At 33.6% G+C, this 15,609-nt stretch overlaps 1 protein-coding gene and 1 long non-coding RNA gene across 2 annotated transcripts; both read right to left on the reverse strand.

The window, feature by feature from the left end:
* Positions 1–1,306: 1,306 nt before the first annotated feature.
* LOC112002264 (F-box protein SKIP23) lies at positions 1,307–6,192 on the reverse strand. Its single transcript, XM_065759961.1, has 3 exons — positions 4,129–6,192; positions 3,176–4,000; positions 1,307–1,556 (listed from the first exon to the last, which is right to left on the reverse strand). The coding sequence occupies exons 1-2, from the start codon at positions 4,789–4,791 to the stop codon at positions 3,215–3,217; spliced, it is 1,449 nt and encodes a 482-aa protein (XP_065616033.1). The 5' UTR covers positions 4,792–6,192; the 3' UTR covers positions 1,307–1,556; positions 3,176–3,214.
* A 1,699-nt stretch (positions 6,193–7,891) lies between these two features.
* LOC112002242 (uncharacterized) lies at positions 7,892–10,005 on the reverse strand. The gene is made up of 3 exons (XR_002881874.2): positions 9,618–10,005; positions 9,311–9,460; positions 7,892–8,389 (listed from the first exon to the last, which is right to left on the reverse strand). It is a non-coding gene; the product is annotated as an uncharacterized LOC112002242 (long non-coding RNA).
* Between the last annotated feature and the right edge of the window lie 5,604 nt (positions 10,006–15,609).

A 15,609-nucleotide genomic window follows, 5' to 3' on the forward strand; every position in this document is an offset into this window, starting at 1 on the left:
ACACAGTTCAATTCGATTCAATTTGGTCTATTTTAGTTCAATTCTGTCTATTTGGTTGACTTAGGTCCATTTCGATTCATTTTGGTCCACTTTGATCCATTTTGATCCGCTTCATTGATGTTATGTGAGAAAAGGTTTGCGTAGAAAAATGACCTGTTTCATTGACATTTATGTCACATTTCCTACCTAATGTTGGTAGCTTCTTAATAAAATTACATTTTTATTATATTATTAAGTCTTGAATTTTTTTTTTCTAATATAAGTTATAAATTTACTTATATTTGCTTCATCTTTAGGTCATTTAAGACATATAGATGATAAACTGCTTGTAAAAAGTTTTAGAAACAAATTTCAACCACATATAACATTATTTAAAAAATATCTCACCTTGTATAATAATTAAATATAAAATGGATTATGTTTACTTGGAAAAAAAAAATTATAAAATTTAAAAAACTTTCAAATAAAAAAAACATAAGCAGCCTAATTTAGAAATATAATAATGACCAAAATGCAAAATCCACCTTTTATGTTTTACTAAATTTCATTTCAATACTTTAACTTTACTTTCCTTCATTTCACTTCTATAACTTTCAAGTTTAATCAATTAATGTTTTTCCATCAAATTGTGTTATATGTTATGGTTAATTTTCAAATTTTTTAAATTTTTCTTCAAATTTTTTTAATTAAAAAAATCAATAAATGATTGAAAAGTATTTTCTAGATTTTTTTTTTTTTTCAAAAAACTTTAACAAATGTTGACGAAAATGCCTTAATTGAATAAATATGAAACTTAGACAACTGAAATGAATAAAAGCAGAGTTAGAGAACTAAAATAAATTCTAAAGAATCTTAGAAAATGAGTTTTACATTTTAACCTATAATATATTATCAATTATATTTATTAGAAAAAATCGCCAACTTCTCATTCACAAAACATTGTTTATAATATATCTTGATCAAATGCATCAACCATGTCACAAAAATGATTTGATGAAGTTATTTTTATTAAAAACTTGTTGAGATATTAGAGAAAACTTTTTTTTTTTTTTTTTGGCTCTATTGTTTGATTACTGGGAAAATTTACAAAATCAAGGTAATTGATAACTGAGAAAATCTACGAAAACGAGTTGAGGATTTTCTGTGTGATTCATTTTGGTAGAGAATTGCATTGCATTGAGCTTAGTTCATTTCTTTTCATCGAAGATTTTACGCTCAACAACATGTCATTTGAGGACTGGAGTCCAGTCGATACTTAAAACATTTTACACTCAACTTTTGTATAAAATTAAAACTACGAAAGAGATTCAAGAAGAATACACCTAGTTTCTTAAATAGTTCATAAACACAAAATGAAGTTGATAACAATCCCCGCATAGATGAAACAGCAAAGAACTACCAACTTAAAACTATTAGTAGGTAAAAGCCAAAATACTAACAGCATCATAATTCCTAAGAGATTAACAACAAGAGAAGCTAAAATATTGATAGTAAATACTACAACTGTGTAGAACAAACTTCAGTGTGATGTTCTAGTCTTCATCATCAGTCCATAGCTGCAAAAGATAACAAATCCTCTGTCACAATCAAGGTAGGAAAATATATTATTTACTAAGATGTTTTAGTACACGCAAAGTTTTTGCAAAACCAAAAAAAGATAGAGACAATTTGCTTGATTTTTCTCTTGATTTAATACACCATTACTGTTGTCAGAGTCAAACAGTAAGTACAAGGCATCCAAAATAAGCACACGCATATAGGCTTCATACTATACTAAACAGGGATGTAATAAACAATATATGACATCAATCTACAAGCATGCTGATTACACTACGCAGGAATCAAAAGAGGTTTTTTAGTTTCTGTTATAATTAATAGACATTGGAACAAACGTTTTAAACTAGTAGAAGCTGAAAATGACTACACTACGTTGGAATCAAAAGAGCTTTTTTTGTTTGTTTCTGTATAGTTAATTGACATTGGAACAAACACTTTGAAGTGATTGAAACTGAATATGGATATAGAGGATGGAGCACATTTGACCATTTAAATATCTGCAAGAATTGAAAAACAGTCCCTTTAAACAAATCTTGAAACTGTAAATAATTTCCCTTCAGTAAAAACACAAATGTCCTAGGTACTACTAACTCCAGCCAACTTTTTTCCATTACCACCTAAACCAAGGCTTGGAAACTAACCAATTTTTAGCAGGGGTAAAGGCATAAAGAAATCAAGGGCCAATAAGCTCTAACTCAAATAGCACCTCCTGCCCTAGTAAGAGCAAGGCAGATAATGAGGTAACAGGTTTAATACCCACCAAGTGGGTGTGACTTACCTATAAAATATTAACGGCTAACATGAAAAAAGTTGAACTAAAGTCAGAAATAGCCAACACATGTTATTGAAGATTATTTACATAGTAACAGCTGATAGCACCCTGCTTACACATTCGCACAACATTTTGCATGCGCACACACATAAAAGGATGAGTAATTATAAAAATACTCTCACATTACAGCAACATGGTACTCCATATCAATAAGAGTAAGCTACTTAGTACACAACTTAACTTTCGCCCATGATTCTTTCAAGCTTATATTAGTTATTTTTGTATTAAATGGTTTATGCTATTGGTGTGGAGTACCACGTTAGCAGATGCTTTGAGAGTATCAATAATTCCACCCCCCACCCCAGTGCCCCACCCCCAAAAAAAAGAAAAACTATCAAGGAGTACCTTAGACAGTCTAGTGCAACATAATTTAAACAAATGCATATCCATTTTCGAGCGATTTATGGTTTGCATGAAAATATATAATTGGCTACAATGTTAAGAAGCACTTGCCTTGATGAACAACACTCAACAATAACTGGCATTTACTTGATTATATATGTAAGTTAACACTTAAATGAGAACCACAAAAACATGCCATGTATTTAATAAAAGAATCAACTGATAAGGATATCCATAGAACACACAGATAAATTTAACACATGTTTCATTTAATTGTTATCCATAGAACACACTGATAAATTTAACACATATTTCATTTAATTGTCAAGAGCTTTGTACTTTAGTGGGAATACCACTTGTTGACTGCAATTAAAAAAAAAGGTGCATCTAATCATTTTAAAGCTATCAATAGCGGAAGGAAAATAAAGGGAAAAACAAACGTACCAAGTACATAAATCTTCCTTTTTTGCAAGTTGGTTGGACTCATGGACTATGACCTGTGATCTGTAACTTTTGATTGAAGGTACTTGTCACCGCAGTTATGCCTGATGAGCAAGAATTAGCCTTGAGCCAAGTTGCGGGTGGCCAGAAAACCTTAGAATAGCCAGGAAAAGCTGACAATGGAGAAGCAGTACCATCCTCCAAATCAAACAACCCAGTGTCATAACCAGGATAATCGTCCCTACCACCTTTGCTGAACGAATCTTCAGTGAAATACACACAATTTGCCTTGCATCCAACGTAATCATTAACTGAAACACAGAAAGAACAATCATCGCCCACAAATAACGCTAAGTCCCCCAAGCTCTCCACCTTAACCCACTCGCACTCTTCCTCATTCAACTTATACACCATCAAATAAAGTGGAAAATCACTACTTTCGCTATCAAAATCCAAACGCTCATCCTCAAACATTTCCCTTTCCACATCATAATACTTGTCCACCAAAAACAACTCATCTGGGGACTTCACCAAATACTTGAACTGACCACCATGTCCAAACCCAAAACGAGGCAAAGGATGCACAACCTTTTTGATCTTCATAGAAGAATCCACGGAAATAGCCAACCCAGTGATATCCACAGCGTAGAACTTTCCCTTATAATAAACAGCATCATCATAAAGAGCTCTTTCTCTCCCATCATCTATGTTAGTCCACTTCTTATCACCCATTTTCCACACACCAAGTTTTGCACCAGTGTGAACAGCCATGACCGCAAAATCCTGATCTTTCTTCGAGTCTGACACAACAACTTTCCTAATCCTGGTTGATCAAGATCGAGTTTTTAACTGCTTCAAATGAACCCAACACTAAGTCCTTCTCAAGGAGCCTCTTTCAAGGTTTGCTTTCGAGGTCTGAACCAAAAGTTGCCTAAAGTTTTGAACTTGCTCGACTATAAGGTCTCCGAGGTGAGTAAAGTTTGTGGGCTTGAGTTTGTTGCTGTTGGAAAAAAATCCAGATGAGATTGATTTTTTTTTTTTTTGCTAGGTAAGTGCCAGATGAAATTGATTTTAATGAAATGAAATCCCACAAACTCAATCTCATCTAGGTTTTTCCCAACAGCAATAAACTCAAGCCCACAAACTTTACTCACCTCGGAGTCCTTATAGTCGAGCAAGTTCAAAACTTTAGGCAACTTTTGATTCAGACCCTCGAAAGCAAAGCTTGAAAGAGGCTCCTTGAGAAGGACTTTAGTGTTGGGTTCATTTGAAGCAGTTAAAAACTCGATCTTGATCAACCAGGTCTTGGTGGTGTAGTAATAAGAGGTTGAGATTTTGGTGATGGGTTCAATGGAGAAGATTGTGGATTCTTTGAGAGTGAAGTGGCCACGGTGCTTGGGGTTGAGACGAGGGTTTGGGCCAATTGGGAAGGGAAGTTTGATGAGAGGAGGCAACGAGGTTTTTGGTGGGAGAGGAATGGAAGAGCGCCATGTGGTGCAAATGGCGTGGAAATGGAGAACATCGGTTCGAGTGTCGATGCATTTTGCTATCTTTTCAAGTAGGTCTCGATTGAGACCTGACCATTGGGGTGAGTTTGCTGTTGGTGGTGGTTGTTCCATTTCGATTTTCTCTCACTCTCGAGTCTTTGTTTTTGTGTTAAAGTCATGGTTTTAAAAACCGGTACGGTGAAAAAATTGAAAAAGGAGCTAATTACTGGTTTTATGGTCTGACCGATGGTCGAACCGGTGACATCATAAATAATTTAATTATTATTTATTTAAATTATATAAATAATTAATAATTTTTTAATATACTAAAACTAACAAACCAATACTAATAAATATGTTTCATTTTAAAAAATACAAGTATATAAGTATATAACATCTTTTTAAAGAATCTAACATAATAACATTACAAAACAATTATCCTTAACATAATAAACTTTCAACAAAACCAAATAAATAAGTTCATTAGTCATTACATTTACATCCAAATAGCAAAACCCCACTAAAATTCAATTCATAAAAAGCAAAACCCAGAAACAGATCAGCCCCAAAACCAAAATTTTAATAAGAGCCAAACTGTTGGTCTTAGATTGAAGCAGCACTCAACATTTCTAAGCACAATAATAAACGACCACTAAATTTTTATCCATAAAATGTAAAACCCAGAACCAAAATATTAAACTTTTTAATCTTAGATTGAAGCAGCACTCAAAATTCCCAAGCACAATACTAAAACACCACCAAAATCCATATATTATCTATACCAGTTAATTGAGGGCGTATAGGTATAAGACTTAATTTTCCACTCTATAAGACAAGTAGCATGGTGTAAGTACTAATTATCTTCATGTTTGTATAGCAATTAAAACTCCCAACCACCTATCTACCCTAAACTTTGAATCAAGCTACTCATTTATTTTCCAACCGATATTTATTTATCACAGCAGCCATATTCTACTTCAATGTTAAAGGTTGTTTCAGACAAGTAGTACAAACTTTGTCTATCAAATGGCATACATGTATATCAAATGGTTCCTTTTAACCCTATTTCTTCTAATACTAGTTGCCAGAACTGGTGCCAAAGTTCCAGCAATTATCGTGTTTGGGGACTCATCCGTTGACGCTGGAAACAACAACCAGATCCCAACAAAATTCCCTAGCACAATACTATAACACCACCCAAATATTTCTAAGCACAAAAATAAATAAAAAACAAAGCAAACCCAATAACAAATCAACCACAAAACCATAGAATTTCACATAAAAACCGAACCTTAGGCTTGAGATCGGAAAAAAAAAAAAAATTCAGAGCCGTGTGTAAGGTGAGACCGTGAGAGTGAGGCGGAGAGAGTGAGGGATATTTAGAGAGAGTGAGCTTGAGTTGAGTGAGGCTGAGAGCTTGAGTTGAGTGAGGCTGAGAGCTTGAGACCATGAGAGCGAGGCAGAGAGGCAGAGAGCTTGAGATGAGGATTGAGGCGTGAGGTGAGAGTGTTTTGTGTTTAGGAGTTGGATCCATATCCCGTGCAATACCTAGGGTATTGCAAGGTGTGCAATTCCTCTATTCTCAGCCATAGATTTAATCTAATGGCTTAAGTCTTCGACACCTCACCAAATAACAAAAAGACAATTTTGCCCTTAAAAAATTTCCTCCGCCCACTGTTTCAGTTTCAGCCCTAACTTATCATAAACTCAAATTTTTTTTCTGTCTCTCTCCCCTGCGCAGCTGCGTCTCCTTTAGCTCATTCTCTGCCTTTCCTTCAATCCATTGTCACAGCTGCCCGGTACCAGTCCACACAAGGCCAAGCCTCTCTCTTTGCCATCACTGTTGTTTCGATGATCGAAACCCATGGTTACCATTTTGTTTTAGTTTTGATTAGTTTGATATTGGATTTTCTTGATGCGTGTAAATTTTGGTGATTTTGCTTGGGTTGGGTTTTTTTGGGTATGGCAGAATGTACTGCATGCTTGTAGGTTGCTGTATGTACGGGTCTCTTGCGTTGCCATTTAAACATTTTGATATTAGATTTATGAAATAGGTGTCCCTTTGTGCTATATTCTTATTTTTTGAAGGCCAAGGCTGCCTATATATATGTTATGTTATAATACGTATGCTGCCACCACTTCATTAAAATGGTCTGCCTATTTAAATTTGTTGTGTTTCCCCTGTCCGGTAAGTGAGCCAAAATTTGTAATATCAATAAAGTTCAAAAAATACTCATGCAGGGGCTGGTGTTGGACCAACTAAAACCAATACAGTTAATACAGTTGTTGCATACGATTTTCTTAGCTGAATAATTGTCTGACAGAGTGATATATTTAAATTTGGACTTTGAATATGATTTTCTTTCATTTTCTGTCATTGTCTTAGTTTTGTTCCTATTGTGTTTATTTTATTTTAAAGTTGATTTGGAAATGCATGGAAAATGGTTGTCAAAAAATCTATTTGAAACTTTGAAGTTAAGCTAAGCCATTTTATATGCATGTTGTGCAGTCTTGAGGGACGTCATCAGATTGTGAAATGCACCGGGATGCTCCCCTAATAGGTTGATTCTTTTCACTTCCTGCCGACAAGAGAAGGATCTAGGCTCTAGCTAAGGTGAAGAACAGAGTTAAAAGGTTGATTCTTTTCACTTCCTGTACCAAGAAGACTATCAATTTCAATTGGCCAATTCCATTCCCAATTTTGGCTGTGGGGAATCCAAGAATCAACTGACGGCTTTATCAACAATAATGAGGACATCTTGTATTTATCACCATAAATCTTGTGTAGAGGGAAAAAAAAAAGTATGAAATGACTTGTTCCATGGAAACAAAACACATGGTGTTGTGTTTTAGCCTTCTGTTGTTGCTACAGAATTGAATAGCTGAGCAAGTTGTTGCATTCAAGTTGTAGCATTTTGTGTTGATGAATACATGTAATGTATACAATTTTGTTTCTGTTATAAGCTTTCTTAATGCATTTTGAATTTTTATCTAGACTAAATGGAGTTGTTTTTTATGCATGAATTTGCTTGAAGCAAGTACTCATATTGACGATGACTCATAAACACAAATTATATCAAAGTGTTTACATGACTCTTACTCTTTTTTTTTTTTTTATAAGGTTTACAAGACTCATTCTTTTAAAACAAGGAATACATATCATGAGTCTTCAAAGGATGCTTGGCCTATTTTACAATCAAAATTTAATTCAAGAGAGTAGACAAGAAACGAATTTGATCTAAAAATGAACAAAGTTTTATTAGAATGTACACTTTGACCACAAGGCCATATAACAGTAGTTTTGTTGAAATATACACTATGTTAACAAGAAACAACTCTTCCCATCATCATAAATTCATGATACATAATTCCCACAAGGCCAAGCCTCTCTCTTTGCCATCACTGTTGCTATAAATTACGTTAGTGCTATAAATTAAATCACACAACCAATAGAAATCCCCAAAAATCTGAAGCTGGAAAAAATTACCCATTTTGCGAAGTACAAGAAATTTGGAAAACAAATGTTTCTGTAGGTAGGAAGGAACAGTATCTCCCAAATGGCCATTATATATAGCAAATAGTCCTAATTCATGTCCCTCAATCTGCATAAATTTAGCAACATGGTAATCCTCCATGGGATGATTGGCTTTCCCTTTTAATTGGCTGAAACCAAACTTGATTAACCTTTCATGGCTTCTTCCTTTGCCAGAGCTAGATGAGGAACGCCCTCCTACAAGCAACATAACAAAACTATAAATAACAAAAACCTCAATATTAATCTTGCGTGTTTTAGAGGCAGTTATATGGTACAAAAGCAAACAAAAGTAGTTGCAAGTTGCAACTTTGAAAATCATTTGCATGAGGCCAAGAAGAAGATTAAATGAAGAAATTACTATATTTAATCAACAACTATCATTCAAAACAAATGAAGCATTGAAAGTTATCAAGATAGGAACTTTTTTTTTTCTTTTCCTTTTTATTTTGGTCTCTATTAGTCTATTTTGCTATGTTTATGATGGTTCTTTTTGTTTTTCTTTTTTTTAGAGGGGGGGAGACAGAGGACGAAAGAAGAGGGTCACCAAAAGTTAGTTATGTACGCTGCAAGTCAGAAAACATGCAGTTGGTTCAATTCCGATCATCAGTTCTTCCTAAAATATGTGGCCTAACAGTGTAAAAATGTCAAAATCTCTTATACTCAATTTCAGCAACCCCGCAAATATCAGTCCAATTCTGTGCTAAAAGTCCCCCATCAAACTCACTAAAGAAGCAAGAAGATAACTTGAACAGTTGAACCACTCAAACTAACTAGATGTGCCATCATCACCTTCAAAGCTACCCAATTATCCATTCTATACAAGTGATTATACAACAAAGAATGATCAATAATCTCACTAAGAACCTACAAACGTTGAATAATTCAACTGAATAACATCACAAAATTATCATATTCACTCTAGAGTCTATACCCCTACTAAGAAAATTGGAGACACAAATCAATCACACAACACAAATAATCCTCTAACAAACAATTAAAGACTATGCCTTTTCAGCTTATTGGTTAACCTTTTCACAACACAGAACATATTGATTGGTATTAGAGACAAACTGATAGACACATGAAGTTAAAAAAAAAAAAAAAAAAAATCCTTACCTTAGTGTAGGAACCACTAAAACAGCAGAGCCTATCCATAAAAGGAATTCAACAGCCACTTCAACTTCTTCAATTAAAATTTCAACATCCAACCCCTGTAGCCACCTCCAACCCATATTTCAACCAAACCCACCTCCCCAATTTCATAAACTGCACAATCAAAAACAATAGTTAATCATTATAATATGAAATGAACAGAAACCCTTCAACTATTAAAACCCTAAAGCCTTAAAGCCCCCCAAGAAAAAGCCATAAAAGCTAAAAACAAGTAACAAGAACAAACCAAAATTGGGTTATTGACACTCACCTCCTTGCGAAGTCCGATGTAGGAAGCGGTGATTTTAGGGATTTCCGATGAGAAAAAGGCTAGTATTGTCGGAACCAAAGATCCGGGCTAGTGGCTGTGCCGTGAAGAGAGAGCTTCATCAACTTCTCTACACCCGATTCTCTCCAAACCCCAACCTTGCTCTCTGATCTAGGTCGCAAAAGCGCTCTACGAGGCGGGGGGGTTTGGCTTCTAATGGTGAGCTGATGTTCTGGATTCAATTTTGGTGATGGGTCTAAGTTGGGTATGCTGGCAGCGGTGACGATGAGGTTGAAGGAAGCATGGAGGTTGAGAGAGTGGTGGAGGCGAGAGAGACACCGGTTGAAGTGGGGGTGAAAGAGAGAGAAGAGAGCCTTTTACTGAAAAGTGAAGCTAAAATGAAAAGAAAAGGAAGCATACGGATTGCCAGCGTGGATGGGTGAGGTGTCAATGATTTAAGCCATTAGATTAAATCTATGGCTGAGAATAGAGGAATTGCACACCGTGCAATACCCTAGGTATTGCGCGAGATATGGATCCTTAGGAGTTAGGGTTAGATTTTAAGTTCCTGGCCAAAACAACATAGTTTTAGGTTGGGAAAGGACAAAAAATGACCAACCAGTCAGTAACCAGTTCGACCACGCCGGTTTTCGATTCTCAGGTTGAATCGGCCGATTTTCACTATTTACTAGTTTTTAAGCTATTTTCAGTTTTTTACCATAACCAGACCTAATTGAGGCCGGTTCTCGATTGAACCGGTTGAACTAGCCGATCCAGTCTTGTTTTTAAAACCATGGTTAAAGTTTGAGTTTGATTTTGAACCCTTCAAAGATATAGAAGGAAAGCAGAGCAAATGTATAGGCGGGGCTCTTGCCTTATGTTGTGGCGTGGAATTGGTATGTGTGCGTGTGAAGAGGACGTCGGTAAGAGAGTGATTAATGTAAAGGAAAATGCTAGAGGTAGCGATTATTAATACAAACTTTTTTTTTCTTTTATAAATTGTTGATTACTATTTGGCTTTTACATATTTTACTATAATTATTTTATACATCAAATTATGAGCAGTAGAAAAAAAAAAGGTTTATATGATAATGAAATTCAGGCTAATTACAATTTACCGTATAAGATTATTATGGCAAAATATATGTAAAAATGTGCAGTTTTAACATTATTGCATAGGGAATATTTGTGGTTGCTTTCGGCTTGCAAAACGTCTAATCTATATATCTATATATATAATAATAAGTGAAGCAGAGAGGGTGTGAAATTAAATTCCAAATTAGAACTCTAATTGTGTGCCACGTGTACACACTAAATTAGAGAGTGTGAAATTGAATTCCTAATTAGAGTTCTAATTTTGTGCCATGTGTCTAGAATCTGAAATTGAAGTTTAAAAAAAAAAGGTTTATATGATAATGAAATTCAGGCTAATTACAATTTACCGTATAAGATTATTATGGCAAAATATATGTAAAAATGTGCAGTTTTAACATTATTGCATAGGGAATATTTGTGGTTGCTTTCGGCTTGCAAAACGTCTAATCTATATATCTATATATATAATAATAAGTGAAGCAGAGAGGGTGTGAAATTAAATTCCAAATTAGAACTCTAATTGTGTGCCACGTGTACACACTAAATTAGAGAGTGTGAAATTGAATTCCTAATTAGAGTTCTAATTTTGTGCCATGTGTCTAGAATCTGAAATTGAAGTTGAATTTTGCATCATGTGGCTAAATGTATGTGAACTCATTCTCATTAAAACCACTTCTATGTATCGAGTCAAGTGAGTTACTTTGCTAATTAAGTTTTTTCTTGATTTTGCAGTCAAATGTGAAAACCAAAGAGATTAATATCGGTGATAAGAACTTGGTTTGGGTACATTGCATAATTTCCAAAAAGATAGCAAAGTCAAAGTTTGCATCTTTGTTATAAATTGCTTACAAAGTTTGCATCTTTACATTTGTACTAAGTTTCGGATTAAAGTGTTTTCTTCTTAGTTTTGACACTAAGTTTTGTTTACTATTCACTTACAAAGTTTGTATCTTTACATTTGTTATAAATTGCTAATATGTGATTAGATGCACATTATGCCTAAAATTCACTATCCTTATATTTCGCTTTTTGTCCAGGTTTGGCACCTATACCAATGAAGAAAGCACTGTTGTGGACCGATGAATGATACTTTTTGCAGGCTGCAAAGGAACTTAGTGATCAATGGAATCTCACGCGAATTGGAGAGGCCCCGGCTATAGATGTCTGGATGGCAGATGTGAGACACTATGTTTTTAAAATTTTCAGTGAAAGTAAAGGTTATGAACAATGTAAATTTTCTGGAGAGAGATTTATTATTCTATATTTACGCAAGTTTGGTTGCCTTCTTGGAGTGGATCACTCCATCCTATCTTTATACTGGAATTTTTTATTCAGATTGTTACAATCTAATCCAAAATTTTATTTGAATTTTCCTATTATTATTACTATCATATATTATCATTCCAATTGTTCAATTAGAATCTGAAATTGGAGTCCAATTTTACTATAAACGTGTACAATCTAATTATTTTTAATTTTGCTGTCATGTGTAGAAGCCAATGAGATGAAATTAATAACACATTAAACACTCATGCTTTAGGAATCCGTAGTATCAATCTAAATCCATTGGACCTGCTTCGTAATAATACAACTATGAAGGATGTATAAAAACACACACAAACTCATCTCTCTATAAAAAGAGATTGGAGAGAATTTCTTTTATCAACCATAGAACTTCAGAGGTTTTTTCTTCATACAAACGCCCATCATGTTACAAAATGACCCATTGTAACACTACAAAATGAGTACAACTCTGAGGTTTTTTTTTTTTTTTTTTAATTTTAAATTTTTTAAGCTACGAAAATTTCAATCACCAATAGAGATTCAAGATTCAAAAGCGTGAATGGATCTTTTAGATAAACATTGTCACCAAGGTTCATCTTTCTGTGTAAAATATATATACTGCTAAGTTTTGTTAATGAAATTTTCTAGTTAATAATATGAATTTAGACTTAACTGAGCTTTTTAAACATGAATAAACTTATGATTAATAATATATTCATTCCTATGCGGTAGCACGGGGCTACATACTAGTTTGGACTTAATGGTTAATGCTCTAATGGGGTTTAGAGATGGGTAAAATTGGTTTTCGGGATGTGAGGGCAATATCCATGTGATAGGATTTGTAAACCAGAATATGGGGCTGTGGGCAGAAAAAACCAGGTTGAGATAAAAGGAGGTGAGCCGTGAGTGATGCTTCATGCTTGTTTGTAGGTGACTAGGTGTTTCTCAAATTTGTTTTTAGTACTACTTGACGAATAAATTATGTGGGATTCATTAAAGAAAAAAAAATGTTTGGTTCATTGTTTTCGCAAAATCATCTTAAAATTTATTTTCCACATATACTTTGCAGATGAACTTTTGAGTATCTTTTTGGTGCTTTCGATATCATTTTTCTATTCTCTTAATGAGATGGTGGAAACTTGTGATAAAAAAAACCCAAACATAGAATTACATTTCAAAATCTTTTTTTCGGAAAGAAAACATTAGAAAAAGTTTTGAGAATAAAAATTCTCAAAAGTCAAAACACAGTAAAGTCAAAACACAGTTTTCAATATTTTATAGAAAAATTTTTTGTTGTTGAAATTTGGTGCCAAACATATATTTATGATATTACCTAATAAGAAGGGAAGATTTTAGTTTTTAGAATGAAAATATGGTTTCATTATAGACAAAGTTTTCCATCATTTTTTTAGGGAAGTTTATAAGAAAATTTTAGTGTATTAAATGACCTTATAAACTTTTCTTTAAATGCTATTGTTTGTTATATGATTCCATTTGAATGGTAAGAAGCATGGCTCTTAAAGGCATGTTTGGTAAATTGTAATAGGCACTGTAATGTAATAGTTATTCATATGATTTGACTATTCATTAGTTTGGTTATGTTTTTATTACAAAGAATAGTCATTCCTTATAAATAGCTATTCTTCAAAATGAGGAATAACTATGCCTCTTTAAAAGGGTTGTATTAGCAATTCCTTAGTAAATGCAATAATTTCAAAACTTAACATATTTCCAAATAAACAAACTTTCCATATACATTTAACTATTATAAAAATAAAAAATCATAAAAAGTAACACATATCTCTCTTAAATTTAAAAAATAACAATTTTTAAGGAGATATAATTGTATAAGTAAGATATTTTCTAACATAAATCTTAAGTTTATTCAAATGTTACATCTCACAACTAAACTTATGAATATGTTTAGTTATTACATTACAACACATTTTATTCTTAGTAATAAATATTACAATTCCTATTATAATCCTCATTCAGTATACCAAACGTACTCTTATGGTCCATTTGGATTAAAGGGAAGGGAGGAAGAGTATAGTAGATTTGGCCCAAAATTAACCTATTTTCAACCATCTCTACTTTACTCCCCTCCACTCCTCCTCCTTCCCTCCTTCATCCAAACGGGCCCTAAGTTTAAACAGGAAGAGGTATTGTACCTATGCAAATAGCCAACTAGGTAAATAACACCTCTTCAATCAATTAAACTCTTAGGAGCTTGTGGAGAATGGAAAGCAAAATTAAGGAACCTAGATACCATCAACTCCTCCATTTGATGAAGTGAACTTTGGTGTAGTTGTGAGGGAAGAAAAAGCTTATATCACAACAGTAATCAAAGATCATAAAGCCGAGTGCCTAGTTGCTTGGAATGTATTCATCAAGGTAATTGATCCTTTAACTGTAGTGCCAAAAGCTGCATTATTGTTGCTAACAAAAGTCAAGGAATTGAGATGCCAATTTGTCATATGCAAAGGGGATGCTCCCAATGTTATCCTTCCTCTGTAAAGCTCCACTAACTAGCTGCATTGAACAATTGAGTCTGTCCTTAGTGAATGATTCCCTTAGTCCATTTGGATTGAGAGGAAAGGAGGAGGAGTAGAATTGACCTAAAATTAGCATATTTTCAACCAACTCTACTCTATTCTCCTCCACTACTCCCCATTTCTTCTCCCCAATCCAAACGGGCCCTAAAGTTTTTCTTAAATGTATTCATAAACCAAGGTTGTAGAGATTTGAATTTTTTGGTCCGCAATGTGGCTGGATAGGCACATTGTGTAATATAGAGGAATGATTCCCATCTCTACTATTCCTTATGATTGTTTTTGTTGTTGAGATAGAGATGTACACTAAATCACGTTATAACTAGATCATTTAAACAAGTCACGTGATTATGAAGTAAGCCATGTTATAAAATATATATATATATATATATGTGTGTGTGTGTGTGTGTGTGTGTGTGTGTAATCTTTTAAGTTATCACACATTGGGTTGGAGAATCTTTCCTCTGAATTGGATTTTTACAATGAAGTGTGAAAACAAATTTAGTACAATTTTTTCTAGATCTAGCCTAATTCATTATAACCAAGTTGAGACATAAACTAGAAACTACTAATTACTCAAATTTTAAATGGTTTTTTTTTTTTTTTTTTTTTTTTTTTTTTTAAATCCTATTCTACTATGGTACTATTACTATTTAGTATTTACTACTATGAGGATCATTAATTTCAAAAGTATAAAGTGACAAATAAGGTCTAGCCCATGCATAGGAAGTTGAATTTTGATGAACCACATTAATCATAAGAAACTGACCCCTCGATTCCATTACATCAGTCCTAGCACACAACACAGTAAGTTATTCAAACACATCACACTCGAACACATACCTATAGTGACATCCTAAAGAAATTTTTTTAAAAATTCTTAAGCAATTAATTTTTATTAATTATAAATTAAACCACTAAATTTGACGTGTTTTCATTTTTGTCCCTTTAGTTTCAATTTTTTCAATTGAGTTCTTTAACTCCCATCAACTTCCAACGTAGCCCATTCGTCCACCTCCATCCAATTTACGATGTTAGATCCACCAAAACAACATTATTTTGGT

Source organism: Quercus suber, unplaced genomic scaffold (assembly GCF_002906115.3).
Source record: "Quercus suber isolate HL8 unplaced genomic scaffold, Cork oak 2.0 scaffold_348, whole genome shotgun sequence".
Lineage (NCBI taxonomy): Eukaryota > Viridiplantae > Streptophyta > Magnoliopsida > Fagales > Fagaceae > Quercus > Quercus suber.